Source organism: Mobula hypostoma, chromosome 29, assembly GCF_963921235.1.
Source record: "Mobula hypostoma chromosome 29, sMobHyp1.1, whole genome shotgun sequence".
NCBI lineage: Eukaryota > Metazoa > Chordata > Chondrichthyes > Myliobatiformes > Myliobatidae > Mobula > Mobula hypostoma.
This window is the reverse complement of record NC_086125.1, coordinates 29,722,448-29,749,845: the sequence shown is the minus strand read 5'-3', so window position 1 is coordinate 29,749,845 and position 27,398 is coordinate 29,722,448. Positions and strand designations below refer to the sequence as shown.

The 27,398-nt window shown below is 41.8% G+C and overlaps 1 protein-coding gene across 4 annotated transcripts in view; it reads right to left on the bottom strand.

The window, feature by feature from the left end:
• The window catches only part of kri1 (KRI1 homolog), a 79,889-nt gene that overhangs the window by 20,875 nt on the left and 31,616 nt on the right, over positions 1 to 27,398 (bottom strand). For all 4 annotated transcript variants that reach the window (XM_063036017.1, XM_063036019.1, XM_063036016.1 and 1 more), the window contains exons 6-13: positions 27,081 to 27,130; positions 23,462 to 23,558; positions 20,780 to 20,857; positions 16,158 to 16,267; positions 6,946 to 7,078; positions 3,748 to 3,843; positions 2,639 to 2,809; positions 2,456 to 2,531 (exon numbers count right to left, since the gene is read on the bottom strand). In XM_063036017.1, coding sequence (XP_062892087.1) covers positions 2,456 to 2,531; positions 2,639 to 2,809; positions 3,748 to 3,843; positions 6,946 to 7,078; positions 16,158 to 16,267; positions 20,780 to 20,857; positions 23,462 to 23,558; positions 27,081 to 27,130 — 811 coding nt within the window. The remainder of the gene's footprint in view (positions 1 to 2,455; positions 2,532 to 2,638; positions 2,810 to 3,747; positions 3,844 to 6,945; positions 7,079 to 16,157; positions 16,268 to 20,779; positions 20,858 to 23,461; positions 23,559 to 27,080; positions 27,131 to 27,398) is intronic.

Here is a 27,398-nt window from a genome sequence, read left to right as displayed (position 1 = left end):
ATGTGTGTTTATCATTGCTGAACTGTTGCATTTATTATCCTTTTGATTAGAGTACTGTGTTGCTTGTTTCTTTAATAAAACTTCCTTAGTTCTAGTAATCCAGACTCCAATTGAGTGATCCATTTCTGCTGGTTTGGCAACCCAGTTACGGGGTACGAAACATAAGTGGGGTTCTCGTCCGCGATTTTGAACGCTAAATTTGGGACGGAGTAAATTGATTGGGTTAAAATTCCCAAAAGAAAGAAAAGACAAACAGCAGAAATGGAGGTTGAGGGATTTATAAAGGCACCGACCTTGGAGGCATTAGAGGATGCCAGGAAAGCGGAATTGGTAGCTGTGGCCAAATGGTTGAATCTTGCTAAGGGGAAGTTGACAATGAGGAGAGAGGAGATACAAAGAGCTATAATAGAGCACTATGTATCTAAAGGCGTGTTTCCCCAAGGGGAACTGGAGGTGGTGTCTATTGAAAAACCTGCTGGAGACGCGGTACAGGTGCAGCTTGAAAAACTGAGACTCGAGCACGAGTTCCGGGTACGGCAGTTAGAACACAAAGAGAAGCAGTTAGAAAGGCAGGAGAGAGAGTTAGAAAGGCAGGAAAAAGAAAGGCGGGAGAAAGAGAGAGAGTTAGAAAGGCAGGAGAAAGAGAGAGAGTTAGAAAGGCGGGAGAAAGAGAAACAGTTAGAAAGGCAGGAGAGAGAGAGAGAGAGAGAGACAGTTGGAGCGAGAGGAGAAACAGAGGGAAAGGGAATTCGAGCTGGAGAAGTTAAAGGTAAGAGCAGAGCAGGGGCCCGTGCCGAACCAAGGTGGAGGGTTCCGGGCGACCCAGGAGGTTAGGCTGGTTCCCCCATTTGACGATACCGACGTGGATCGGTACTTTCTCCATTTCGAAAAAGTTGCTACAAGTCAGGACTGGCCGAGGGATAAGTGGGCTGTTTTGCTTCAGAGTGTACTGAAAGGGAAAGCCCAACAAGCTTACTCAGCTTTGTCTGCAGAAGATGCCCAGAGGTATGAGGTGGTGAAAGAGGCCATCCTCAGGATTTATGAGTTGGTCCCGGAGGCATACTGGCAGAGGTTCCGGAATGCGAGGAAGCAGTGGGACCGCACGTATTTAGAGTTTGCCCGTGAGATGCAGACATATTGTGAGCGTTGGTGCGCCTCGGAGGGGGTAGAGAGGGATTATGACAGACTGCTACAGCTGATCCTGATTGAGCAGTTTAAAGGTTGTGTCCCTGAGGGTATGAGACCCTACCTAGATGAGAAAGAGGCAGCCACGTTAGCCGCAATTGCTAAGTTAGCGGATGAGTATGCGTTGACGCATAAAATGAAGTTTTCCCCGAGTAAAGGCTACCAGAAGGGTAGTCAGGATGGCGGGGAGAGTCCGCCAGAAAAGTCAGAAAGTAAGCCGGGGACTAGTGAGAAGGATAAGGTAGACCGGGAGCAGTCTGGTAGGAAGTCTCCTGGGGTCGTCTGTTATAATTGTGGGAAAGTCGGACACTTTGCGTCCAGGTGCTTTGCCCCAAAGAAGGAGACGGGAAAAGGAAAAACGGTTACCCCTAGACAACGATAGAGCTTGATTGATCCTGTTATCTTAATCCTGTATACATGTGTGTTTATCATTGCTGAACTGTTGCATTTATTATCCTTTTGATTAGAGTACTGTGTTGCTTGTTTCTTTAATAAAACTTCCTTAGTTCTAGTAATCCAGACTCCAACTGAGTGATCCATTTCTGCTGGTTTGGCAACCCAGTTACAGGGTACGTAACAGTGGGCATGCTAAGATGGTGTCAGAATGCATGGCGACACTTGTGGGCTGTTCTTAACACATCCTAGGGTGTGTGGACTGTTATTGTAAACAATGTATTTCACTGTATGTTTTGATGTACATAAATCCGAATCTGACTCCCTGCCAAGGGAAACAGTTCATTCTTATCAGCTATATCCAGCTTTCAAATAATTTTATACTCAAGTAAATCTCTCCTCCGCCTCCACATCAAAGGATGTACATACTGAGAATCAAATTCTATATATCTAACCTTTCCTCACTTTTGGCAACTCCCTTGCAAATATCCTTTCTAAAACAATGATACCTTTCATAATGTGTGACCAGAAATGTATGCTGCATTCTAAATGTGCCATAAGCAGCATTTTAAAATACAGTCTGATATAGCTACACTGGACTTATAATGTTTCAGCTAACACCTCCCTCCCTCCCTCGGTCCTGTCAGGGACCACGGATGTATGCAACATAGTCTTCAGATTCTACCTACTTCTCGGTATCGTACCAATTATTCCCCTTCCATGCCTGATCTCTCCAAAAGCATTGCCATGCATTTAACTAGATCAAAGAGTTACCACTCTTCAGCCCACACAACCATTCCTTTCACATCTTCTACACATTACATGCTTGTACTGAGCTTTATCTTTTTATCTAAGTTTCCAAAGGAAAACACATTACCACCAAATTCCTCCTCATTCTCAAATTGTGGCTTCTGCGCATCTTCAACTCTGTAATAGTCATCATTGAAGAATTCCTGAGGGGGAGAATAAAATAGTTTTCTGGTTACAAAAGCTCAGTTTCTCTCAGAAATGTAATTAATTTAGCTCCATGGAGCAAAGTTTTACTTTGCCTAATACAGACCTGCATGAGCTCGTCATGCTTGGCTGGGTCAAAGTCCGTCTCCAGGAGTTCCTCATTGAAACCAATGGTTTCATTTCCAGTTATCTCCTTTAACCGATTCAGTTTGTTAATTATTTCCATTCTCTTCAGGTTCTTCAACTGCTTTATCTCCTCCTTCTTCTTTTCCTTCTCCTAAAGAGCCATTTATAAACATTAGATTGGAAGCCTGTGAGATCAGGAGTGCCCGCTAACTGAGCAGTGCTGCATGGTGGCATTAGTTTCCCTCAAAACAGTGACCAAGGAATTCATCAACTTAAAGGCAGAGAACAAGATCAATGGCAGGATTCTTAGCAGTGAACAGATGTTTCATGGGGGTCATTAGAAGCAGTTCGGATACTTCAGTTGTGAAGGAGGTGATCTTAGTCAACATTCTAATGTGAAGTCAAAGCAAAAGCCTGAAGCAAGCAGATGTGGCAGCATCTATGGAAGGGAATAAACAGTGAACATTTTGAGCTGAGACCCTTTATCAGGATTGATCAGGCAGACCTGATTAAGTGATTAAGCAGAATGATCTATACTCTTGAACTTGGAAGAATTAAGAGGCTATCAGAATCAGAATCAGGTTTATTATCACTGACATGTCAGTGAAATGTAGAAAACAGTTACAGGGTGGGTGCATAGATGATATTCGTTCTGGCTGGGTGAGATTACAGAACTGGGGTTGCACTCCCAAAGGGGTTGGCTGTTCAGGACCACGTCAGAAGAACCTTCACCCAGAGTCTATATAATTCTCTAGCTGAGAGCCGAGAGGTTACGCATATTCAAAGGAATTAATAGTTTTTGGAAATCAAGGGACGTGTAGTCATTACAGGAGATTGGTGCTGCGATAAAAGATTAGCCATAAACAGTGGAGCAATCTCTGAGGGTCAGCTCCTGGTCCTGATGCTTTTGTTTCATGGAGCATGCTCAATGACATCTGTAGGTAACCCATAGCTTCCCTTTGTTAAAGCAAATGACTCATTTCATTGTACGTTTCCATGTACGTGTGATAAATAACTATGAATACATAGTCTAAACAAGTATTATTGTATTGGTATCATTCTGTTTCAATGATCATGTAAAACACTTACCTTTTTCTTACGTTGCTTAACCTCTTCTCTTTTGCGTTTTCTTCTAACATCCTTTGCTCTGACTGAAGTGGCAATGTTTCTCGGATATGATTTTGTCTTTAAAAGAGGAAGCAATCTAAGTTTTGGCAGTCCACAATACAAATTAACTCAGTTTATACAAGAGTTTTATCAAAAGCTCTGGGTATTTCAAGAACTATTTCAAGGGCTAAAAGAAGACATGAGGTTGCCTTGGCAGTCAAAGTGAAGGATCATCCAAAGAGCTTTTACAGGTATATTAAGAGTAAAAGGATGGTAAGGGATAAAATTGGTCCTCTTGAAGATCAGAGTGCTCGGCCATGTGCGGAACCAAAAGAAATGGGGGAGATCTTAAATGGGTTTTTTGCATCTGTACTAAGGAAACTGGCATGAAGTCTATGGAATTAAGGGAAACAAATAGTGAGATCATGGAAACTGTACAGATTGAAAAGGAGGAGGTGCTTGCTATCTTGAGGCAAATTAAAGTGGATAAATCCCCAGGACCTGACAGGGTATTCCCTTGGACCTTGAAGGAGACTAGTGTTGAAATTGCAGGGGCCCTGGCAGAAATATTTAAAATGTCGGTGTCTACGGGTGAGGGTGCTGGAGGATTGGAGAATGGCTCATGTTGTTCCGTTGTTTAAAAAAGGATCGAAAAGTAATCCGGGAAATTATAGGCCAGTAAGTTTGACGTCGGTAGTGGGTAAGTTATTGGAGGGAGTACTAAGAGACAGAATCTACAAGCATTTGGATAGACAGGGACTTATGAGGGAGAGTCAACATGGCTTTGTGCGTGGTAGGTCATGTTTGACCGATCTATTGGAGTTTTTTGAGGAGGTTACCAGGAAAGTGGATGAAGGGAAGGCAGTAGATGTTGTCTACATGGACTTCAGTAAGGCCTTTGACAAGGTCCCGCATGGGAGGTTAGTTAGGAAAATTCAGTCGCTAGGTATATATGGAGAGGTGGTAAATTGGATTAGACCTTGGTTCAATGGAAGAAGCCAAAGAGTGGTAGTAGAGAATTGCTTCTCAGAGTGGAGGCCTGTGACTAGTGGTGTGCCACAGAGATCAGTACTGGGTCCATTGTTATTTGTCATCTATATCAATGATCTGGATGATAATGTGGTAAATTGGATCAGCAAATTTGCTGATGATACAAAGATTGGAGGTGTAGTCGACAGTGAGGAAGGTTTTCAAAGCTTGCAGAGGGATTTGGACCAGCTGGAAAAATGGGCTGAAAAATGGCAGATGGAGTTTAATACAGACAAGTGGGAGGTATTACACTTTGGAAGGACAAACCAAGGTAAAACATACAGGTTCTATGGTAAGGCATTGGAGTGCAATAGAACAGAGGGATCTGGGAATACAGATACAAAATTCCCTAAAAGTGGCATCACAGGTAGATAGGGTCGTAAAGAGAGCTTTTGGTACATTGGCCTTTATTAATCAAAGTATTGAGTATAAGAGCTGGAATGTTATGATGAGGTTGTACAAGGCATTGGTGAGGCCGAACCTGGAGTATTGTGTTCAGTTCTGGTCATCAAATTACAGGAAGGATATAAATAAGGTCGAAAGAGTGCAGAGAAGGTTTACATGGATGTTGCCAGGACTTGAGAAACTCAGTTACAGAGAAAGGTTGAATAGGTTAGGATTTTATTCCCTGGAGCGTAGAAGAATGAGGGGAGAATTGATAGAGGTATATAAAATTATGATGGGTATAGATAGAGTGAATGCAAGCAGGCTTTTTCCACTGAGGCAAGGGGAGGAAAAAAGCCAGAGGACATGGGTTAAAGGTGAAGGGGGAAAAGTTTAAAGGGAACATTGCGGGGGCTTCATCACACAGACAGTGGTGGGAGTGTGGAATGAGCTGCCAGATGAGGTGGTAAATGCGGGTTCTTTTTCCACATTTAAGAATAAATTGGACAGGTACATGGATGGGAGGTGTATGGAGGGATATAGTCCGTGTGCAGGTCAGCAGAAAATGGTTCGGCACAGCCAAGGAGGGCCAAAAGGCCCGTTTCTGTTCTGTAGTTTTTCTATGGTTTCTAACTTTCACTGTAGCTTGCCATAGTTCTATGCTACCAAGGATCAAAGCAGATAGCGTGTCCTTCCTCAAGCTTCTCAAGGAACAAGAATTGAAATAACACCTCAGTTTAAGAGTGGGAGATCTTGTTGGATAATGTATGTGTTGAAAGATAGCTTTAAATGATCAGCTCAAATCTGATATTACAGAGTCTATGTTTAAAACTGTGGCATCAGCATTTCCCATTTAACTTAAATACTTGGCTTTTGCCAAGTTATTGAAAAAGTGTGAATAACTGGACTGCATCCTCACAGAGTGACCAGCAATACAATAAAACAAATGGCCTCCCCACATACTACACCACTGTCTGGTTTCAGGAAGTTCTGGCAACCAGGTAACTGTGGGTCAGTTTCCAAAATCCATTGACATTACTAAAGTATCCACATCTTTTCCCCACTTTCAAGATCCCTTTCATCACTTATCCCACAGCAACAACAGAGCTTTCACTGTGTTATTACACTTCTCAAATCTGCTGGGAGTCGAGTGAAAAAAAAACAAACATGGAGTAGCCACATCGTGTTTTCTGTCTCACTGTCAGCTATTAGTTTCCCGATGCACGGACACATACTGGGGTCTGGTATAGAGCTAGTCTGTGAAATCACCCCCGGCAACAATTCCTTAAACTGCAAACCCAAAGATTTGTAGATTAACTGATTGCTTAGATGACTCAATTCCTTTCCAGCCTCTGACAGTTAAATTTTAAGCATGAGCATGAGCTAGCACTGACAAGTGGAAAACTGACCAATTCTCAATCTTTAGAGGTTGCTGGGTTCTACTGGAGAACCCCTTCCACTAGCTGTGACCAGGAGTTACATGAGCAGGGGGAACATTGAACTGGCACTCAAAATACATTACACAATCAGAATCACATTTATCATCACTGACGTATCTGATGAAACTTGTTTTGTGGCAGCAGTACGATACAATATGTAAAAAGAAATTGTAAGTTACAATAAGAAATACAAAACTAAGTGGTGCCAAAAGAGAGCAAAATACCGAGGTAGTCTTCATGGACTGCTCGGACGAAGGGAAGGAGCTGTTAGTAACTGGCACCGACAAAGAGAAGTGGAGTATTACCGAGATAATAATACGTCACTTACAAATTCTGCATCGGGTTCCTCAAATCTGAAGTTGTATTTCCGTTCAAAATCTTCCTGTTTCTTTAGAAATTCCTCGCCTTCATCTGAGGAGTCATCCACTTCATCCTGAACTATTTCACTGTAGGTTGGGATCCTTCAGGGTCAGTTGGTGGGAAGGAGGTAACAGAAGGAAACAAAAAAAGTGAGAGCCCACCTGACCCAATGGAAGGAACTGCTACAAAGGGCTGCACTGTTATGGGTGTAGAACACATGTAGTCAAGAACACAGATATTATTATTTTAGAGATGCAGCATGGTAATAGGTCCCTCCAGCCCAACAACCCTGTACATCCAATTACACCCATTAACCTACTAATCTGTATGCCTTTGGAACATAGGAGGAAACCCATGCAGTTACGGGAAGAATGTTCAAACTCCTTACAGCAGCAATGAAAATTGAACACGAAACATTGGCACTGTAATAGCATTACGCTAACTGCTACAATACTGTGCTGCCCTATACACAGAACACCCTCCTGTTCCTCCCTCACCATCCAGGGGAATATTACTGCTGTTCAAAGAGCACAATGGAGCCAGCAGATTGACAACACGTGAATGTTGGTGGTGAGGGGAAGAGGGAAGAGATTTGTGATATTGCAGTTTACACTTTGGGTCAATACTTGCTAATGTTAGGTTACTTAGATTGCTGTTCCATACTGAAAGGGTGAAAATCTCTCACCGCCTGCATGTCATATCTCTGAGATGAAGCAAGTTAAGGCATCTGCATTCCTGCTTTATATTGTTACTCAGACACCAAAGAAGAATTGAGACTTTTTTTTTAAAGTGTAATTTATGGCAAATTTTTAATTCTCAAATCCACTGCCTCCCACTGAGAAGGGGCCCAGACATCATCTGCCGCAGCTCTCAATTTGGTTTGGCATTCAATCTTCATGAGTAAAGGTCAAACTAAAATTGACATAAAGATGGGCACACAGAGATTTGGAACACTGATTAGAATAGACCCTACTTCCAGATCCTATTATATCCTGTCAGCAATCAACTCCATGCATGGAACAGTACTGGATACCAACTGGGCTGACACAATAATGTAATGGTGGGAAGAGAGGCAAAAGTGAGAGCGGGAAAGAAAGATTACTATGGGAGTTCTAGAGATTCAGTGCAGTGAAGCATCGTGGTTAGTGGTGAAGAGATTAACATCATGGATGCACAGGGAGGCCATGGCTGGAGCTGCAGAGACATCTGGGACAGCTACAGGACAGGAGGAGTGCAATGATATTCAATTCCCTGATTCGCAACCACAAGCGAAATGAGCAGGTCATAACTGCTCAAATAGGATGCCAATCAACCATCTTCCTTACATGGGGCAATCAGGCACCTGATTGTACAAGAGCCACTTCCAGACAGAAAATTGTTAGTTCCACTTCTAATAATAACAGTTTCATAACTCCCGCCCTTTCTAACTTCTGTTTTATTGGTCAAAATTTTAAAACTATTGAATCTTTGCAATTGGGCAATCAGCACAACAAAATGGTTTTTATTCTGGCCCCTCCCCTTGACCTAGGTTAAACAGAGCAGAAGGGAAAAAAGTATAATTTTGTAAGTTTTTTTAATATAAAAAATGAAAGACATGTCATAATTCCCGCTCTTCCTCAACGTACATTTCATTGGAAGAGACATCTGATTTATTACCACTAGAAATAGTCAAACAGGTTTGTATATGGTGCAATGTCACTGTAGTGCAGGTTGCTTCAGCCTTTCAGCTTGTAGCTGAGCAGCTGTAGCAAAGATCAGTTACTCTGCAATGCAACACTGTTACATGCTTCCACTGACCCAGATGGCTGACCTGTTAGTGCCCCAGCCTTGACACTCAACAGTTCACCACAGGTATCCTTTTGAACTGCGTGTCTTGGAAAAAAAATCAAATACTGTACAGGAGACTACTCAGCTCAATGAACTGGGTCTGTTAATCGACCTCAGTTGATCTGTATCGTAACTTCATCTGCTGCTTATCCTGTGTTGCTGAGAATCTATTAACTTGATTTTTAATTTTCAATTTTCCTCCTTCCCCAAATGTGTTTTGTTTTTGTCCAAATTGATCAGAACTGAGTCTGAGGCTATGGGCCTACTCCAGCTGCTCTGTGTCTCTGGACTCAATTTGGTTCTGAATGCTGTTGCTTGGTTTTATTGTTAGCATGATTTGTGTGTGCTCATGTTTTTTTTTCTTTTCTCTCTCTCTCTCTCTTCTCTCTCTCTCTTCTCTCTCCGCCCCCCCCCCTTGTTTTTTTAAATTTGGTTCTTTCAAGTTTCTTGCTTTGTGGCTGTCTGTAAACAGACAAATTTCAAGGTTGTATAATTTATACATACTTTGATAATAAATGTACTTTAATCTGAAGAGGCAGCATTACTGTTTTCCTGACACCACCCACACAGGACCAATTTCTAAATTTTATATCTGTGGCTTTTGATATTTAGATCTTAAATTCACATTTTGGGAAGCTGATGACAGAGCAAAAAAGAACACTGAGGCAGAAATTAAACACTTTTTTAATATATAAACCCCAGAAACACTGATACCAAATGTCACCTAGATGGTTACATGCTTTGGACTTAGTGCAAATGGCCAATTCTTACATGCAAGTACTGCAGATTTCAGACTATTCTGCTGATCAGGGAATACAGTAAAACAAACACAGCTACCATATACCCTCAACAGGATCAAAAATGGCCAGTGCTGTTCTCACTATCAGCTGCTGTCCTCACTATCAGCTGCTGTCCAGTGACTCTAAAGGAGGCACTGCCCAGTTTAATGCTGCAATTTCTTTACAGGCTGCTCATTTGAAAGGCAGAAATATTTTATCAGCAGGCTACTTTTGCAAATGTACTTCCCCCACAACTGCACATACATCTACTCTGAAGCCCCTGACAAAAACACACCTCCAGGAACTTCTGCAATTATGGAAAAGTCAGTAAGGGACAGCCTTTATTCCAATTTCCACAAATCAAAAGGAAAGAACATGCTTTGAAACAATTGGGAAACCGTAGTCGAACAATAATAGTATGCACACAGATTCAAAAGAGAATACACAATTAAATATACAGAAACAACATCGATGCACTGAGGGTTCTTGGGTCCAAGTCCATAGTTTCCTGGAAGTGGAGTTTATATGGCAGTAAGAAACCATATGGCCTTCATGCCTTCACTGATCGGGGCTTTGACTACAAGTCAGGATGTTCTGTTGCAATAGTTATATAAAACTTGGGTTAGATCTCACTTAGAGTATTATGTGCAGTTCTGGTCACCCAATCACAGGGAGGGTATAGAGTATTTGGAAAAGGTACAGAACAGGTTTGTGAGAATGTTGCCTGAATTAGAGGATATGACCCACAAGGAGATGTCAGACAAACTTGGACTGTTTTCTCTAAGTGTCGGAGGCTGAGAAACCTGATAAAAATTCACAAAATTATAGAGACATAGATGAGGTAAACAGTCAGAGTCTCTTTCCCAAGATAGAAATGTTTAATACTATGAAATATCTACTCTAGTTAAGTAGTTTAAAGGAAATATGCAGGGCAAGTGTTTTTTTAAAAAAAGAGTGTGAAGTGCTTAGAATGGGCCACAAGATGGTGGAAGCAGATTCAACAGTGGTGCTTAAGAGGCTTTTAGACAGGCACATGAATACATAGGGAATGGGAAGCTATGGATCATGTGTAGGCAGAAGAGATTTAGTTCAATTTGGCATCGTTTTCATCAGAAAGGCCTGGATTCCTGTACTCTACTCTGAAACTGTCAGCAGTTTGTTACACCAAGCCCAAAACAGATAATCTTCCAACAATTTCAATTGCAACCATCAGCTGTTGACAATGTCAACTTTTAAAAATAATGTTTTAACAGATAAGTCCCATTCTATTATTTGGAAGAAGGGCAGGAGATAACTTCTTGATAACCAGATTAATTTTTTATTGTCCAATCACCATCACTGATCCAGTAGGGTGTCTCAGTTCTGGGAATTCATGGTGAACAAATTGACTGCCATGTCCTACAATATAATTGTAACTACTCCAATAAAACATTTAATTGGCTGTAAAACACTTAAGGATGTATCGTTTAAGAAATGCACTATGACCCTTTGCTTGGTTGCACAACATAAGACCATAAAACATAGGAGCAGCATTAGTCTGTTCCGTCATTCAATCATGGCTGATCCTTTTTTTCCCCTCCCTTCTCAGCCCCACTCCCCAGCCTCCCCCCCCCCATAATCTTTGATGCTGTGACTAATCAAGAACCTCTCACTCTCTGCCTTAAATACACCCAACGACCTGGCCTCCACAGCTCCCTGTGGTCAACAAATTCACCATCCCCTCGCTAAATTTCTTTGGATCTCTGTTTTAAATGGATGCCCCTCTATCCTGAGGCTGTGCCCTCTTGTCCTAGAACTCCCCACCATGAGAAACATCCTTTCCACATCTACTTTTGTCTAAGGCTTTCAACACTCGAAAGGTTTCAATGAGATCCCCCCTCATCCTCCTAAATACCAGCAAGTGCAGACCCAGAGCCATCAAATGTTCCTTGTATGATAACCCTTTCATTCTCTGTTTTTGTATCCTAGAACTCTTGAAATGAATGCTAAAATTGCACTTGCCTTCCTCACAATCAACTCAACCTGCAAGTTAACTCTCAAGTCCCTTTGCATTTCAAGTGTTTGGATTTTCTCCCCATTTAGAATTAGTCTGCAGATTTATTTCTTCTATCAAAAGTACAAGATCTTGCATTTTCCAACATCTTTTATCATTGGCCACTTTCTGGCCCATTTTCCTAATCTCTCCAAGTCCTTCTGCAGCCTACCTGTTTCCTCAACACTATCAGCCCATCGACCAATCTTCATATGATCTGCAATCTCGACAATAAAGCCATCTATTCCATCATCTTAATCGTTGATATACACCATAAAAAGATGCGGTCCCAACACCAACACCTGTGGAACACTACTAGTCACTGGCAGCCAACCAGAAAGGGATCCTTTTATTCCCTCTTGTGAACTCCTATCAATCAGCCAATGCTCTAACCATGCCAGTAACCTTGCTGTAATACCACAGGCTCTTAACTTGGTAAACAGCCTCACGTGTGATGCCTTGTCAAAGGCCTTCTGAAAGTCCAAATATACAATATCCACTGCATCCCCTTTACTTGTCCTACTTGTAATCTCCTCAATGAATTCTAACAAGTTTGTCAGGCAAGACTTTCCCTTAAGGAAACCATGTTGACTTTGTCCTGTCTTGTTCTACGTCACCAAGTACTCCATAACCTTATTCTTAACAATCGACTTCCCAACCACAGAGGTCAGGCTAACTGGTCTGTAATTTCCTTTCTGCTGTCTTCCTCCTTTCTTAAAGAGTGGGGTGACATTTGCAATTTTCCAGTCCTCTGGTACCATGCCAGAGTCCAACAATTTTGTAAGATTACTAATGCTCCACAATCTCTACCGCTTCCTCTTTCATTAACCCGAGGGTGCAGTTCAACTAGTTCAGGTGACTTGTATACCCCTTTGAGCACCTTCTCCCTTGTAATAGTAACTGCACTTACTTTCTTCCCTCACACCCTTCAACATCTGGCACACTGCTATTGTCTTCCACAGTGAAGACTGATGCAAAGTACTCAGTTAGAGAGTGACATGCAACAAAAAACAACATTCAACAATTCCTTGGCCCCCGTTATTATTACTCCGGCCTCATTTTCTAGCAGTCCTATATCCACTCTTATCTCTCTTACTTTTTTTAAAAAATACCTGAAGAAGCTTTTACTTTATACTATTTGCTAGCTTGCTTTCATATTTTGTCTTTTCCCTCCAAATGATTCTTTTAGTTGCTCTCTGTAGGTTTTTAAACACTTCCTAGTCCTCTAACTTCAAAATAATTTTTACATTAGTTTTGACTTCCCTTGTCCGCCATGGTTGTACTATTTTGCCATTTGAGTATTTCTTCATTTTCAGAATACATCTATCCTGCACCTTCACTTTTCCAGGAAACTCACGCCATTGCTGCTCTGCTGTCATCCTTGCCAGCATTTCCTTCCAATTTACTTTGGCCAATTCCCTTTTATACCAATGTAATTTCCTTTACTCCATTGAAATACTGTTACATCAGACTTTACATTCTCTCTATCAAATTTCAAGTTGAGCTCAATCATATTGAGATCACTGTCTCCTAAGGGTTCTTTTACCTTAAGCTCCTTAATCACCTCTGGTTCATTCCTTTACACACAATCCAGTATAGCTGATCCCCTAGTAGGCTCAACAACAAACTGCTCTAAAAAGCCATCTCAAAGGCATTCAACAATCTCACTCTCGAGATCCATTACCAACCTGATTTTCCCCAATCAACTGCATGTTAAAATCTCCCATGACTATCATAACATTGCCGTTTTGACACATTTTTCTACTTTCTGTTGTAATCTGTGGTCCACATCCCAGCTACTGCTGAAATGAAATGAAACATCTTTATTGTCATTGCAGAGTACAGTTGTCATGCACCAATACAGCGAAAATGAGTTTGCAACTGTCATACTCAATGCTATAAAACAACAAATAAAATAAATAAACAATAGATAAATCAAGTAACCAGCCAGTACAAGCAATGTCCAGCAGGCTTGTATATAACTGTCATCAAGGTCCTTTTACCCTTACAATTTCTTAAGTCAACCCTCATGGATTCTACATCTTCCAATCCAATGTCACAGCTTTCTACTTATTTGATGCCATTCTTTACCAGCAAGGCCAGGCACCCCTCTACCTACCTTCCTATCCTTCTGATACAACATGTAACCTTGGACATTCAGCTCCCAAAAATAACTATCCCTCAACCATGATTCAGTGATGGCCACAACATCATACCTGACTACCTTAATAGTGCAAAAAGATCATTTACCTTGAGATGTGCATTGAGAAGTAACACTTTGAGTACTGTATTTGCTACCTTTTTTGATTCTACATCCCTAATGCAGATACTTACCCAGATTTTGTCCTATCACCTGCCTGCCCCTTCCCGACAGCCTGACTATATGCTATCTTTGCTTTTTCACTATCCTTCCTACCCTGAGTCCCTTCACTCCATTTTCCACCTCCCTGTCAAATTAGTTTAAACCCTCCTCAACAGCTCTAACAAACCTCCCCATGAGAATATTGGTCCCCTTCAGGTTCAGGTGCAACCCGTCACTATTGTACAGGTCATACCTCGCCCAGAAGAGATCCCAATGAGCCGAGAACGTGCAGCACTGCTCCCTGCACCAACTTCTCAGCCACACATTTATCTGCCAAATCATCCCGTTTCTAACCTCACAGTGCGTGACACAGGCAGCAATCCAGTAATTACTACCTTGAAGGTCCAGCTTCTCAGTTTTCTGCTTAGCCCTCTAAATTCTCAGTTCAGGACCCCTTTGCTTTTCCTTTTTATGTTATTGGTACCAATATGTACCAAGACATATGGCTGCTCTTCCTCCAAAATACTGTTCTGGCTCGAGGTGATCATCTAGTTAGCGTCCCCGCTCCCCCCCACAACCTGTTGCCTTTGCAACCGCACTTAAACACTTTAAACCACTTTTTGTAATGTTGTTTACATTGTAAATACATGCTGGTATTTATACATATTTTATTCCATGTTTACTTTAACCTCTAATTTTATATAACTTTTTATTCTGTACAATTGTTGAATGTTGCATGTCACTCCCTGACCAACGCATCACAGCAAATTCCTAATACACGTAAATGAATATGGCAAATAAAGTTTATCCTTGACCCTTCATGTGGACTGAACGATAGAGGGACATTACCAGTAGAAAGAGGTGAGGGTAAGAGGAGGAATAATTGCTGGCAGGCTACAGGTAGACCCAGGCGAGGGGTTATAGGCAGATAGAAGGGGCAAAAGGCAAAAGGCCTGCTTTCAGTCCTGATGAATGGCCTCAACCCTGAAAGATCAACTGTTCATTTTCTCCCACAATGCTACCTGATCTGCTGAGTTCCTCCAGCATCCTATTTGGATTTCTTTTTTTATATAAGGCCTTGCTTTTCGTTTAAGACACCATGTCAAATTTCCAGGGTACAATTCAGGTTACAAGCCAAGCCTGAGAAAGACTGTCTGAGCATTTAAGTTTCAGGAATAGGGGGCTTGCAGCAAGGATGTCCAACATTAGTGTGTTCATCCTCCTGACCTGCCAATGCAAGTAGCATCTTGCCCTGATGTTTAAAGTGGAGCTCCAACATACAGGCTGTGTACAAGGAGGGCCAGAGTTGCCTCGACTTCCTGAGGAGACTGAGATCCTTTGGCGTACGCAGGCATCTCCTTCACATGTTTTACCAGTCTGTTGTCGCCAGTATGATCTCCTATGAGGTGGTGTGTTGGGGCAATGGCATCAACAAGGGTGATGCCAGCAGGCTCAATAAACTGATTAGAAAGGCTGGTTCTGTTATAGGAGTCAAGCTGGACACACTGGAGTCTCTGGTATTACAAAGGACCCCAAGGAAAATCCTGGCAATTCTGGATGCTTTTCACCCTCTGCATGCCACCTTCGCTGAACAGAGGAGCACTTTTAGTAACAGACTAAGACCACTGTGCTGCTCCAAAGAGTGCTCATTCTTACTCTTGGCCATTAGGAGCTATAATGAGCCAAACTATAGCCAGGGAAGCGATGACCCCCCCACCCCCCCGCCCCGCCGTTAGACTGTTTGAGGTAACTATTTTTTTTATATTCTTTCTCTTCTCTTCTAATATTTGGACATTTGTACACTTGTAGTGCTACTGTGACATTGTAATTTCTTTTGTGATCAATAAAACTGAAGAAAAGTGGAATGTGCAATATAAGACAGATAATCATGTTCATAGTTCACCTCTATTTTAAGGAAGCCATTAAGACAAGTAAACGCCTCAGCTATAAATTTCAATTGCAGTCACACACAACATAGCCCAAAGGACTCAGGTCATAAATCTCAAAATAAATACTTTGTAAATGAAAAGTCAAATTAAACTCTTAGATGGGCACATGGATGATGGAAAAATGGAGGCCTGTGTAGGTAGTTTAGGTTGATCTTAGAGTAGGTTCTAAGTCTGCATTACGTCAGAGGCAAAAGGGCCTGTGTATGCTGTAATGTTTTATGTTCTGTGAAATAATGGATACAATAGCCCAGTGAAAGGAAAGAACACTGCTACCAATATAACTGTTCCTACCTGTCTTCCTCCTCTTCCTCATCAAGATATCTTTTATTTAGAATATAGTCACGTAGAAACTTCTCCCCTTCATCCAGTTGAGGATCATTCCAGTAATCCCTTAGGTATTTCTGTAACATATCCAAAACATTGCCTTATATTTGTTTCCTCTGGGTTTGGCAAGCAGTGCCTAATACAGTGGTGCAGTGTGCAGGAACAGCTGGATGGTGCACTGAAAACTTCCACATGCTGTGCTCCCAAATACTACTGCGTTGTTTTGGAAAGCAAAGAAAGTTCAAGGAGACACCCCTCTCAGAAACAGACTCCCTGGTCATCAAATGAAGTTTTCTATTACAACATTAACATTCCAGTCATTCACTGAACCAAAGACCTGATAAAGGGTCTTGGCCTAGATTATCAACTGTTCATTTTCCCTCTCTAGATACTGCCCGACCTGCCAGGTTCCTCCACCATCTTGTGTGTGTTGCCCTAGATTTCCAGCATCTGTGATCTCATATCTCCATTACCTACCACGTTCTTTTAACAATCTAGCACTGCCTAGTATTATGCTGAATCACAATTCAAGTTGCTAATTTGCAAAGCATTTTCTTTAGTTTAGACCAAAAGACAAAGAAGCACGATCAGGCTATAGGCCCCATCAAGCCTGCCCTACCATTCGATTAAGGTGGTTTATTTTCCCCCTCAACCCCATTCTCCAGTCTTATTCCTGTAACCTTTGATGCTCCTACTAACCAAGAATGAGAGAAACTATGCTTTAAATATACCCAATGACTTGGCCTCCAAGTCTGTGGTAATGAATTCCACAGAGTCACACTATGGCTAAAGTAATTCTTCCTCAACTCTGTTCTAAAGGGACGTCCTTCGATTCTGAGGCTGTGCCCTTTGTCCGAGACTCTCCCACTTCTAGAAACATCCTCTCCATGTCCACTCTATCTAAGCCTTTCAATATTTGGTAAGTTTCAATGAGATTCCCCCTCATTCTTCTAAACTCCAGCATGTACAGGTCCACTATAAAGAACCATCCAAAAAGAAGAAAGCATTCTTTTGCAGGAAAGATTCCAGTTAAATGTAATTTTTTTAAAAATCGCTCATAAGGCAGGAGTCACATTTTGTGGGTTAAAGCAGTGCAAGTCTCAAAACCAACTAGCTTGAGCATGTGACCAAATTAATGCTTCCAATAGTACTAGCCAACTGGACCCTGACCACAGTCTGTCAAGTTCCATGTGGCGACTGCCCGTGTATCGGCCTCCTCAACAAAGTCACACAAAGGCATTCTCCATTAAGGGAATAACTCCTTAGGAGAATATCACACTCACCGCTAGTGATTGCACTATTACCACTGGTTAACACACTCCCAGCAGCGCTTGGTTGATTTCAGCAACACTATAAATGAAGGGGAAGGAAACTGATGGCATGAATCCAAGTTTGTGCTTTACAAACTGGTAATGCAAGAGGATAAATTTTGTGATTCTGCACAATTACAAAGACCAAGCCAACGTGATAACTACTGGTAGCAAAGAGAATATGGCTACCAGTCAATAACACAGCAGAGCACCATTTCAACTCACATCTTGTTCCCACACTAGCAGTCCCAGAAGTGGATCAGTTTTACACCTGACACCCACAATTTTACAAAACACTAATTTTTTTTGTTAAATGTAGGACATTTTTACTTTCAAAATCTGGAAATAGGACACAAAAGATGTTTATGGGATTTTGTTACTTTAGATGGCAGTTTTTATTGTGAAAAACACCACAGGAAGCTTTACAGACACAAGGGAAATAAAAACATCACTCAACTTGGCACATGCTATAGAGGCTGCAGATTCTTGGCACATGGATGAATGAAAAATGGACAGCTTTAAGGGAGGAGATCAGACTGATCTTTCAGTAGGTTGGAGTGTTTGGACTTAGTCATGTGCCGAAGGGCCTGTATTGTGCTGTACCATTCTATAATATGTGCTCTAGTATTAAGAATTTAATTAGATGCTTCAGCAGTACTTTAAAACCCACCCTTCAAGGCTAACTACTTAAGAATGCTAATACAAATAGTTATTTTTTAAAAACAGGAACGTTATAGTGAAATAAGAGGGTGGGTTATTTTCAGCCAGAATTATAATAGGACTTGGTTTGAGGATTAAGATTTGTCCTGATAATTGATGAAAATCCCCCTGGACAGACTACAGATTCTGCTCTGGTGGATGAATAGAAATTGCTGACATAAGCTATTAATTGTTAGCGATAAAGCCAGTTTGACAAATGGTTAAAGTCAAGGGATGCACAAAACCTAGCGGTGTTAACAATTAGACAATGTAAAGGCTCCAAAGCACAGGAAATTACAGATCTAATCACCGGGTGTTTCACTATACCCCTCTGGCGATGAACAGCTGTGAACATACTGCTGTTATGCTAGTAAGGTGCAAGCATCCAGTTCACACCCAGCATCTGTGTAACCAAGGACCCTCAGACTTACAGGCTGTTCCCTGGGACACAGACACATACATCAAGTGCTACTGGAAGATCGTCATTTTTCTGAAAGATGCTCTTTGGTCTGATCGAAACTTGCTGGGCTTCCACCACAGCAAGATGTCCACAAGGAAATGCTGCCTTTTGGCACATTCCAAGCTGCAGGAGTATGTACTGAGGGATGTAAAGAAGCTCAGTATAGATCATGCTCAGGCTCTGTGGGTAGGACCACAGTCTAGGGGTTGAGTGTGGTGGGGAAGCCCCTCAAACATCAGATGTGTGCATCACTTTAAGAGACTACATGAGCAACAAAGGTGCTATACACAGAAAAAAAAGTTGTGCAAACACCATGAATATATTGACAACATGACTCTCCAAATGTAAAGAGCTTTGCACTGTTTATTCCTTTATTTATAATTATTATAATATACAAGTTTATTTTAGGAATGAAAAACAAAGTTATTGTAGCAGAAAAAGGATCTAGCCCGAGAATAGTTATCCGGAATTTGATTGTAAGCAAGGTGGGAGAGCACAAACCTGATTAAATGAAGACTAACCAATCAGGAGGGATGGACTATGGGGGTATAAATACCACTGGACAAGACATGGTCAGGCATCATCCCTGATGAAGATGGCAGTTTGTCATCAAAACATCAGTTATAATCGATATCTGTATCCGGCTGGAAGCCAGAGAAGAGTTTATTCATTATAGTAGCGGCTTCCAAGATGGATTAATTTACCGACCATTTCCATCATTTGCGGCAGGAATCAGCAAATCAGGAGCTGTTCTTTGACAACCACAGAACAAATGTCAAGACCATTTGGAGTGTCCCCGAAACCTCATCAGATGGGTTCATTTAATAAAGAAATAAACTTCAACCTTTGCACGTCCTGCCAGCACATCCTGTTACCACGCTAAGCTGCAGTCTCCCTACCTTTGGCATTTCCTCCACAAGCCTCTCCAAATTTCCTTTCTCTTTAGATATGGCAAAGTTACTTCCCATGGTAGGGGAGTCCAGGACACCAGGGTACAACTTCAGGATTGAAGGACGTCCATTTAGAACAGAGATGCGGAGAAATTACTTTAGTGAGAGCGTGGTAAATCTGTGAAATTTGTTGCCACGAGCGGCTGTGGAGGCCAAGGCATTGGGTGCATTTAAGGCAGAGATAGTTAGGTTCTTGATTAGCCAGAGCATCAAAGGGTATGGGGAGAAGGTAGGGGAGTGGGATGCCTGGAAAAATTGGATCAGCCATGATTAAACGGCACAGCAGATTCAATGGGCCGAATAGCCTACTTCCACACCTATATCTTATGGTCTTTAAGACGTTCCTTAAAACTATTTTCTAAAGCTTTGGTCTTGCCTTCATAGATCATGTTAAAAAATAAAGAGATGGATGTTATGTTGCCATTTTACAAAATACTGATTAGAGTGCACTTGGAATATTTGGAGCGGTTCTAAAGAATATGAAATTAATGTATGCAAATAGATTAGTGTAGATGGGGGAAGAGGTTTAGCTTGAACATGGTGGGCCGAATGGCCCATTTCTGTGCTGTATAACTTTAACCCCAGTTTAAGGTAACATCCTATTACAGATATTAACTAATGTGGATTGTTATTTTAATCTAGCATTATTTTTAAATGTAACATAAATCAATTATATGTGACGGACTTTTAACATCATAAACCAGCGAGTTGTTTGTTATGTCTCTCTGATCACTGGGAGAAATGGAGACACCTCTTTCTCCTTTATTAGGGAGAGAAGAGAACCTGTGGTATGTCGAATACAGGGTGAAACGCCAAGTTTTTGGGATAACTACAAGTCCATGTCTTTGCTGTTGCTTTGCTCACGTTTGAGTGGTCAGTAGCGGGTGCACTTTTTTTAGTCAGTGGGGGATGGGGGATTGTTGCTTGTTGCCGCTTATGCACGGGAGGGGGGAGCTGGGGGGGGTACTTTGGGGTTCTAACATTTGACTGTCATTTATTCTTTGGGGCACTCCTCTGTTTTCCTGGATGGTTGTGAGGAAAAAGCATTTCAGGATGTGTATTGTATACATTTCTCTGACATTAAATTGTACCTTTGAAACCTTTGTAGATATCAAGCAGATCTCACATCTACAATGCCAATGTAAAGGAAAACAAATTGAAAGAACTCACCATGTCTTTCAGCTGTTCCTTTGCTTCCAAATCCTCTTGTCCTTTCAGCCAGCTGATATAAGACTCTTCTTCTTTCTCCTTTGAAGGTGCAACACACGAATTACCATTATTAATGGTGGTTTAAATATAGACTCTGTACAGTCGTATCCACTGCCCTGCCGTGAGCAGAACTGAATATGTGCACAAGAAAATAAAAAGGGAATAGAGATGCTGGTTACTCAGGGCATCTGAAGCAACACCTCCTGCCCTGGTGGGACCTAAACCAAAACAATACTCGTTTGCTCCCTTACTCTCCAAGCCTGGCTCTCCTTTTCAGTTGAGACAAGTGTAGCCACACTTCACAAATTTTAAATTGCATGCTCCTTAACTTTAGCTGAGAACACAGTCAGTGTTATAAAATAACCTACAATAATATTACATAGAACATACTGTAGAACAGCGGTCTCCAACCACCGGGCCGCAAAGCATGTGCCACCGGGCCGCGAGGAAACAATATGATTTGGCAATATGAGTCAGCTGCACCTTTCCTCATTCCCTGTTACGCACTGTTGAACTTGAACGCATGCGAGGTCATTACCCACGCGTCATCCATGTCAGCGCGAGAAGACATGGATGACGCGTGGGTAATGACCTCGATCTTGCAAATGACAGCGGGCTGAAAAGTATGTTTGACATGACATCTCAGCCGGCATTCCAGATCAAGGTCAAGGCTAAATATCCTGAGACAGCCACGAAAGTACTGAAAACGTTGCTTCCATTTCCAACATATCTCTGTGAAGCGGGGTTTTCTGTAATGAATGCAATGAAAACTAAATTGCGGAATAGACTGGACATAAAGAAATCCCTTCGAGTATCGCTGTCTTCTATCACCCCTTGATGGGACCGTCTTTTTGCAGGAAAACAAGCCCAGGGCTCCCACTGATTCAGCGATATTGGTATGTTGCAATGATTTTATATGTTCATATGAGGAAAATATGCGCTGTGTTTAATATCCAAACGTTACTTAAAATGTTATGATGCTATTGACTTAAAGTGACTTATAACTGACTTATCACTATATTCATGTGAGGAAAATATGTGCTGTGTGTTTAATATTAAATTCGTTAGATAAACCCTTTTAGAAACTAAATTGAGTGTATTAGCCACTCATAAGTGACTTATAGTTGACTTATCACCTATATTCCAGTCGTGAATATATTCCACTGCCCCCCCCCCCACCCCCGGGTTGCCAACTGGCCCATATTTGCCAGGACATCCTGTATATTGGGCTAAATTGGTTTGTCCCACATGCGACCGCCCTTGTCCCATATTTCCCTTGCTTAGGTAGAGCATTCCTATGAAACCTTTCGTGCCGAAATGGCATAAAGCGAAGAAGCAATTCCCATTAATTTATATGGAAAAATTTTTTGAGCATTCCCAGACCCAAAAAATAACCTATCAAATCATACCAAATAACACATAAAACTGAAAATAACACTTAACATATAGTAAAAGCAGGAATGATATGATAAATGCACAGCCTATATAAAGTAGAAATAATGTATGTGCAGCGTAGTTTCACTGAACAGAATCGCCAAAACCAATTTGTAGAAAAAATTCGGCACGTACATGCATGCGCACACAGGTGCCCGCGCAAGGCTTCATGGTCATGGTAGTCTTTCTCGCGGTAAACAGTGAGAAAGTTGGAAACCCTACCCCACCCCCCACCGGTTGGCTGGCCCGCAAGAATATTGTCAATATTAAACCGGTCTGCAGTGCAAAAAAGGTTGGGGAGTCCTACTGTAGAACAGTACAGGCCCTTCAGCCCACAATGTTGTACTAACTTTGCAACTTCCTTGAAGATCAGTCTAACATAGACATAGACCTCTGACATAGGCAACAACAGGAATTCTGCAGATGCTGGAAATTCAAGCAACACACATCAAAGTTGCTGGTGAACGCAGCAGGCCAGGCAGCATCTCTAGGAAGAGGTACAGTCGACGTTTCAGGCCGAGACCCTTCGTCAGGACTGGGTCTCGGATCTGAAGAAGGGTCTCAGCCTGAAACGTCGACTGTACCTCTTCCTAGAGATGCTGCCTGGCCTGCTGTCTTCACCAGCAACTTTGATGTGTGTTCCTCTGACATAGCCCTCCATTTTTTTATTATCCATGTGCCTAATCAAGAAGCTTCTTAAATGTCCTTAATGTATATGCCCACCACCACCCCTGGCAAGTGTTCCAAACACCCACCACCTTCTGTGTAAAAATAAACTAACTCTGACATCTTGTACCCGACCCGCCGGCCTCCTAGGCCTGAATCGACGTAGTAGTAGTAGTAGACATCTTGTAATTTCCTCCAATCACCCTGAAGTCATGCCCCCTTGTATTAGCAATATGAGAGGACATAAATTTATATTGACAGTTAGAATTTAATTTTGTGAAGGAAAAGAATGCTCATTTCCTCATTTTATTATTTTCCCAGGTTCCAAAGTCAATAGTTCATATGGAACTCAACATTACAAATTCCAAATGAATCTAATACCGAAGGCAAAGCTGATTTCTGTAGGTTGATAAAACTGTTACATGCAATAAAACGTTTCACCCTATAATAAGGGCAGTGGCTGGCACCAAACCAAGGATGATCATCATCCCATGCAAGAATGCTGAATTAAAACTAAACATAAGGGCAAGTGCTGTCAACTACCTTCTCCTCTTCAGACTTCACCCGCAGTTTCAAAAAACCAGAGCCACCGTCCTCACTCCCGCTGTCCTCGTCACTGTCTTCAACAAACTTACGGAAGCTACAGAAAACATACACAATAACAGCTAAGAAAGAGCAATAAACATAGCATTGTTCGATCTGGGGGCAAAGAATAGCAGAATGGATTATTTCAGAGCGACTTATACAACATGCTGGAGAAACTCAGCAGGTTAGGCAGCATCTATGGAAGGGAATAAACAGTCAACATTTTGGGCCGAGACCCTTCATCAGGACTGGAAAGGAAGAGAGAAGAAGCTAGAATAAAATATACAATATATTACCGGTTATCTCAATTTTCACTCCATCCCCATTCTGAAACCTACACAAGCTCACTGTCTCCTAACCAAGAAAGGATCTTAACCAGGTGGAACAACTATGACTTCCGAACAGCCAGCAAAATGGGCTAAACTGTCTCTGTCAAAGGCACTTCATACTTTAGCATCAAACTCTTGGCATTTAGCATTCATATAAGAGGGCACAAGGTGGGAAAACCAGAGATGTCTGAGTGATAAGAAATGTTGTAAAGGACACTGCCCAGCTTCAGATATGCCAAACTTCTGTAGTTGATCATGACACGATCATTCCCCTCTGAACTTGATAATTGCAACCAAGATTCAGAACAGCTAAAGCGAACAAAATAGTCAGGCACCTTCGCTCTGTTTGCCACAAAAGGCAGGATCTCTTGGTGAATACTCACTTGAATTCCACTCCCAATTCCCATTCTGACATTTCTGTCCATGATCACATCTACTGCCACAATGAAGCCAAACTCAGGTTGGAAGAGCCATACCTCATATTCTAAATGTATCGCCTCCAACCTGATACCATGAACATCAATTTCTCCAACTACACCTCTCCCCCTTCTCTTCTTTTTCATTCTCCCTTCTGGCTTTCCTCTCACCCCTTCTCTTATCCTCCCCTGCCCATCTCCTCCCTTTTCTTCCGTAGTCCGGTCATCACCTTTTCCATCTTCTTCAACCCTTTCTCTCTTCCACTTATTGCTTCTTACTTCATCCACTTCCCCCTCAGCTGGTCTCATCTATCACTCACCAGCTTCTACTCCTCCCCCATCTTCTTGTTCTAGCTTCTTCCCCCTTCTTTTCCAATCCTGATGAAAGGTCCCAGCCAAAAATGTTGACCACTTATTCCGCTCCATAGACAATGACTGACTTTAAGTTCCTTCACCATTTTGCAGTCTTTCTTTGTTTAAAAACACTCACTTAACGGCTGTCAATACATTTGCATAGCTTGTAGCATTTCATGCTGCACATATCTGCGCCTAATGCTTTCTTAGAAAATGCAAGAGATGATTATTGGCAACATAGTTAGGAAAGAAACAGTGCAGTCTGACATTTAGCTGACATAGGACACCTCAGGGTGTTGCTCCAGCCAGTCACACACACACGGTAGAATCACCAGCACGAGCGATGTTCCTTTAGAACAGAATTGAGGAGGAATTCCTTTAGCCAGAGGGTGATGAATCTATGGAATTCATTGTCAGACAGCTGTGGAGGCCAAGTCATTGGGTATACTTAAAGCAGGGGTTGTAAGATTCTTAATTCGAAAGGATGTCAAAAGTGACACAGAGATGACAGAAGAATGGGGTTGAAGGGGAGGATAAATTAGCCATCATCAAATGATGATGCAGTTCTGATGGGCCAAATGATCTAATTCTGCACATATGTCTTTTGGAAAACTCTGGAGGGCACCCATGGCTACTTACTCTGACCCAGAGCTCAGTTTAGTACCTGGCAATTTTGACACAAAAAAAGACTTCATCCCCATTAATCAAAAGAAGGTGGTAGGTGGACAATGTGAGAAATTATGAGGGAGTGAAATCTTAGATCATAAGACCATAAGACACCAGAGCAGAATTAGGCCATCTGGCCCATCAAGCCTGCTCCACCATTCAATCACGACTGATCCTTTTTCCTTCTCCTCCTCAACCCCAATTCCCGGCCTTCACCCCATAACCTTTGATGCCACGTCCAATCAAGAACCTATCAAACTCTGCCTTAAATACACTCAGCGACCTGGCCTCCACAGCTGTATGTGGCAACAAATTCCACAAATTCACCACTCTTTGGTTAAAGAAATTTCTCCACATCTGTTTTGAAAGGGTGCCCCTCTATCCTAAGGCTGTATCCTCTTATCCTAGACTCTCCCACCATGGAAAACATCCTTTCCACATCTACTCTGTCTAGGCCTTCCAACATTCAAAAGGTTTCAATGAGATCCCTCCTCATCCTTCTGAATTCCAGCGAGTACAGACCCAGAGCCATCAAACGTTCCTCATATGGTAACCCTTTCAATCCTGGAATCATCCTTGTGAACCTCCTCTGGACCCTCTCCAATGCCAGCACATCTTTTCTAAGACGAGGGGCCCAAAACAGTTCATGATACGCAAGGTGAGGCCAGTGCCTTATAAAGCCTCAGTATCACATTCTTGCTCTTGTATTCTAGACCTCTTGAGCTGAATGCTAACATGGCATTTGCCTTCCTCACCACCGACTCAACCTGAAAGTTAACCTTCAGGGTGTTTTGCACAAGGACTCCCAAGTCCCTCTGCTTCTCAGATTTTTGTATTTTCTCCCCGTTTAGAAAACAATCTGCACATTTATTTCTACTACCAAAGTGCACGACCATGCGTTTTCCAACATTATATTTCATTTGTCACTTTCTTGCCCATTCTCGTAGTCTGTCTAAGTCCTTCTGCATCCTACCCATTTCCTCAACACTACCTGCCCCTCCACCAATCTTCATATCATCTGCAAACCTGGCAACGAAGCCATCTATTTCATCATCTATATCATTGATATACAGCATGAAAAGAAGTGATCCAAACTCTGACCCCTACAGAACACTACTAGTCACTGGCAGCCAAACAGAAAAGGATCTTTTTATTCCCACTCACTGCCTCCTACCAATCAGCCAATGTTCTAACCATGTTAGTAACTTTCTTGTAATACCATAGGCTCTTAACTTGGTAAGCAGCATCAAGTGTGGCACCTTGTCAAAGGCTTTCTGGAAGTCCATACATAAAACATCCACTGCATCTACTTGTAATCTCCTCAAAGAATTCCAAAAGGTTCATCAGGCAGGATTTTCCCCGAAGGAAACCATGCTGACTTTGCACTATCTTGTCCTGTGTCACCTCATCCTTAACAATTGACTTCCCAACCACTGAGGTCAGGCTGACTGGTCTATAATTTCCTCTCTGCTGCCTTCCTCCCTTCTTAAAGAGTGGAGTGAAATCTTCATTGCTTAATGGCCTGTTTCCGGTTCTGTTTCTCTATAATGAGAAACAGAAGTTAGCCAGGGTCAGCCAATGTTGATTCCTAAAGATAATTTGACCAATCTTATGGAATATATTTCCTGAAAACCAAGAAAATGAAATGAATTCAATGAAGTAGAATTGGTTTGTTGGATGTAATGGTGGATGTAATGAAGTAAAAAAAAAGGATTAGCTTGAATTGAAATCGTAAATTAGGTCAACTGACAATCAAAATTTGAGTATATTTCAGCAGTGTTTATCCCAAGCACAAATCTCTCACATACTTACTTTTCTTTCAGTTGTTTCTGTTCTTCTATATAACTGGGAGATGTTGCTCTCTGAAATGAAGATCCCAACAACATGTTAACATCACAAATGCAAAGTAACAAACCTGCTTCCAAACAAACACCTCTTGAAGAATGGTCTTTAGTAACTATCTGAGCTCCCTATAACACTAAAGCTTATTGAAATGTTCAGTGAAAGTGTTCCTGTTTTTGAAGTTGGGTCTAGTGCTACTATGTCTTTCTGATGGTCTCAATTGCACAGAAAACATTAGAGTGTGTTAAGCTGCAACACTCTAGGTACAGGTGGAGGAACAGCTTGTAA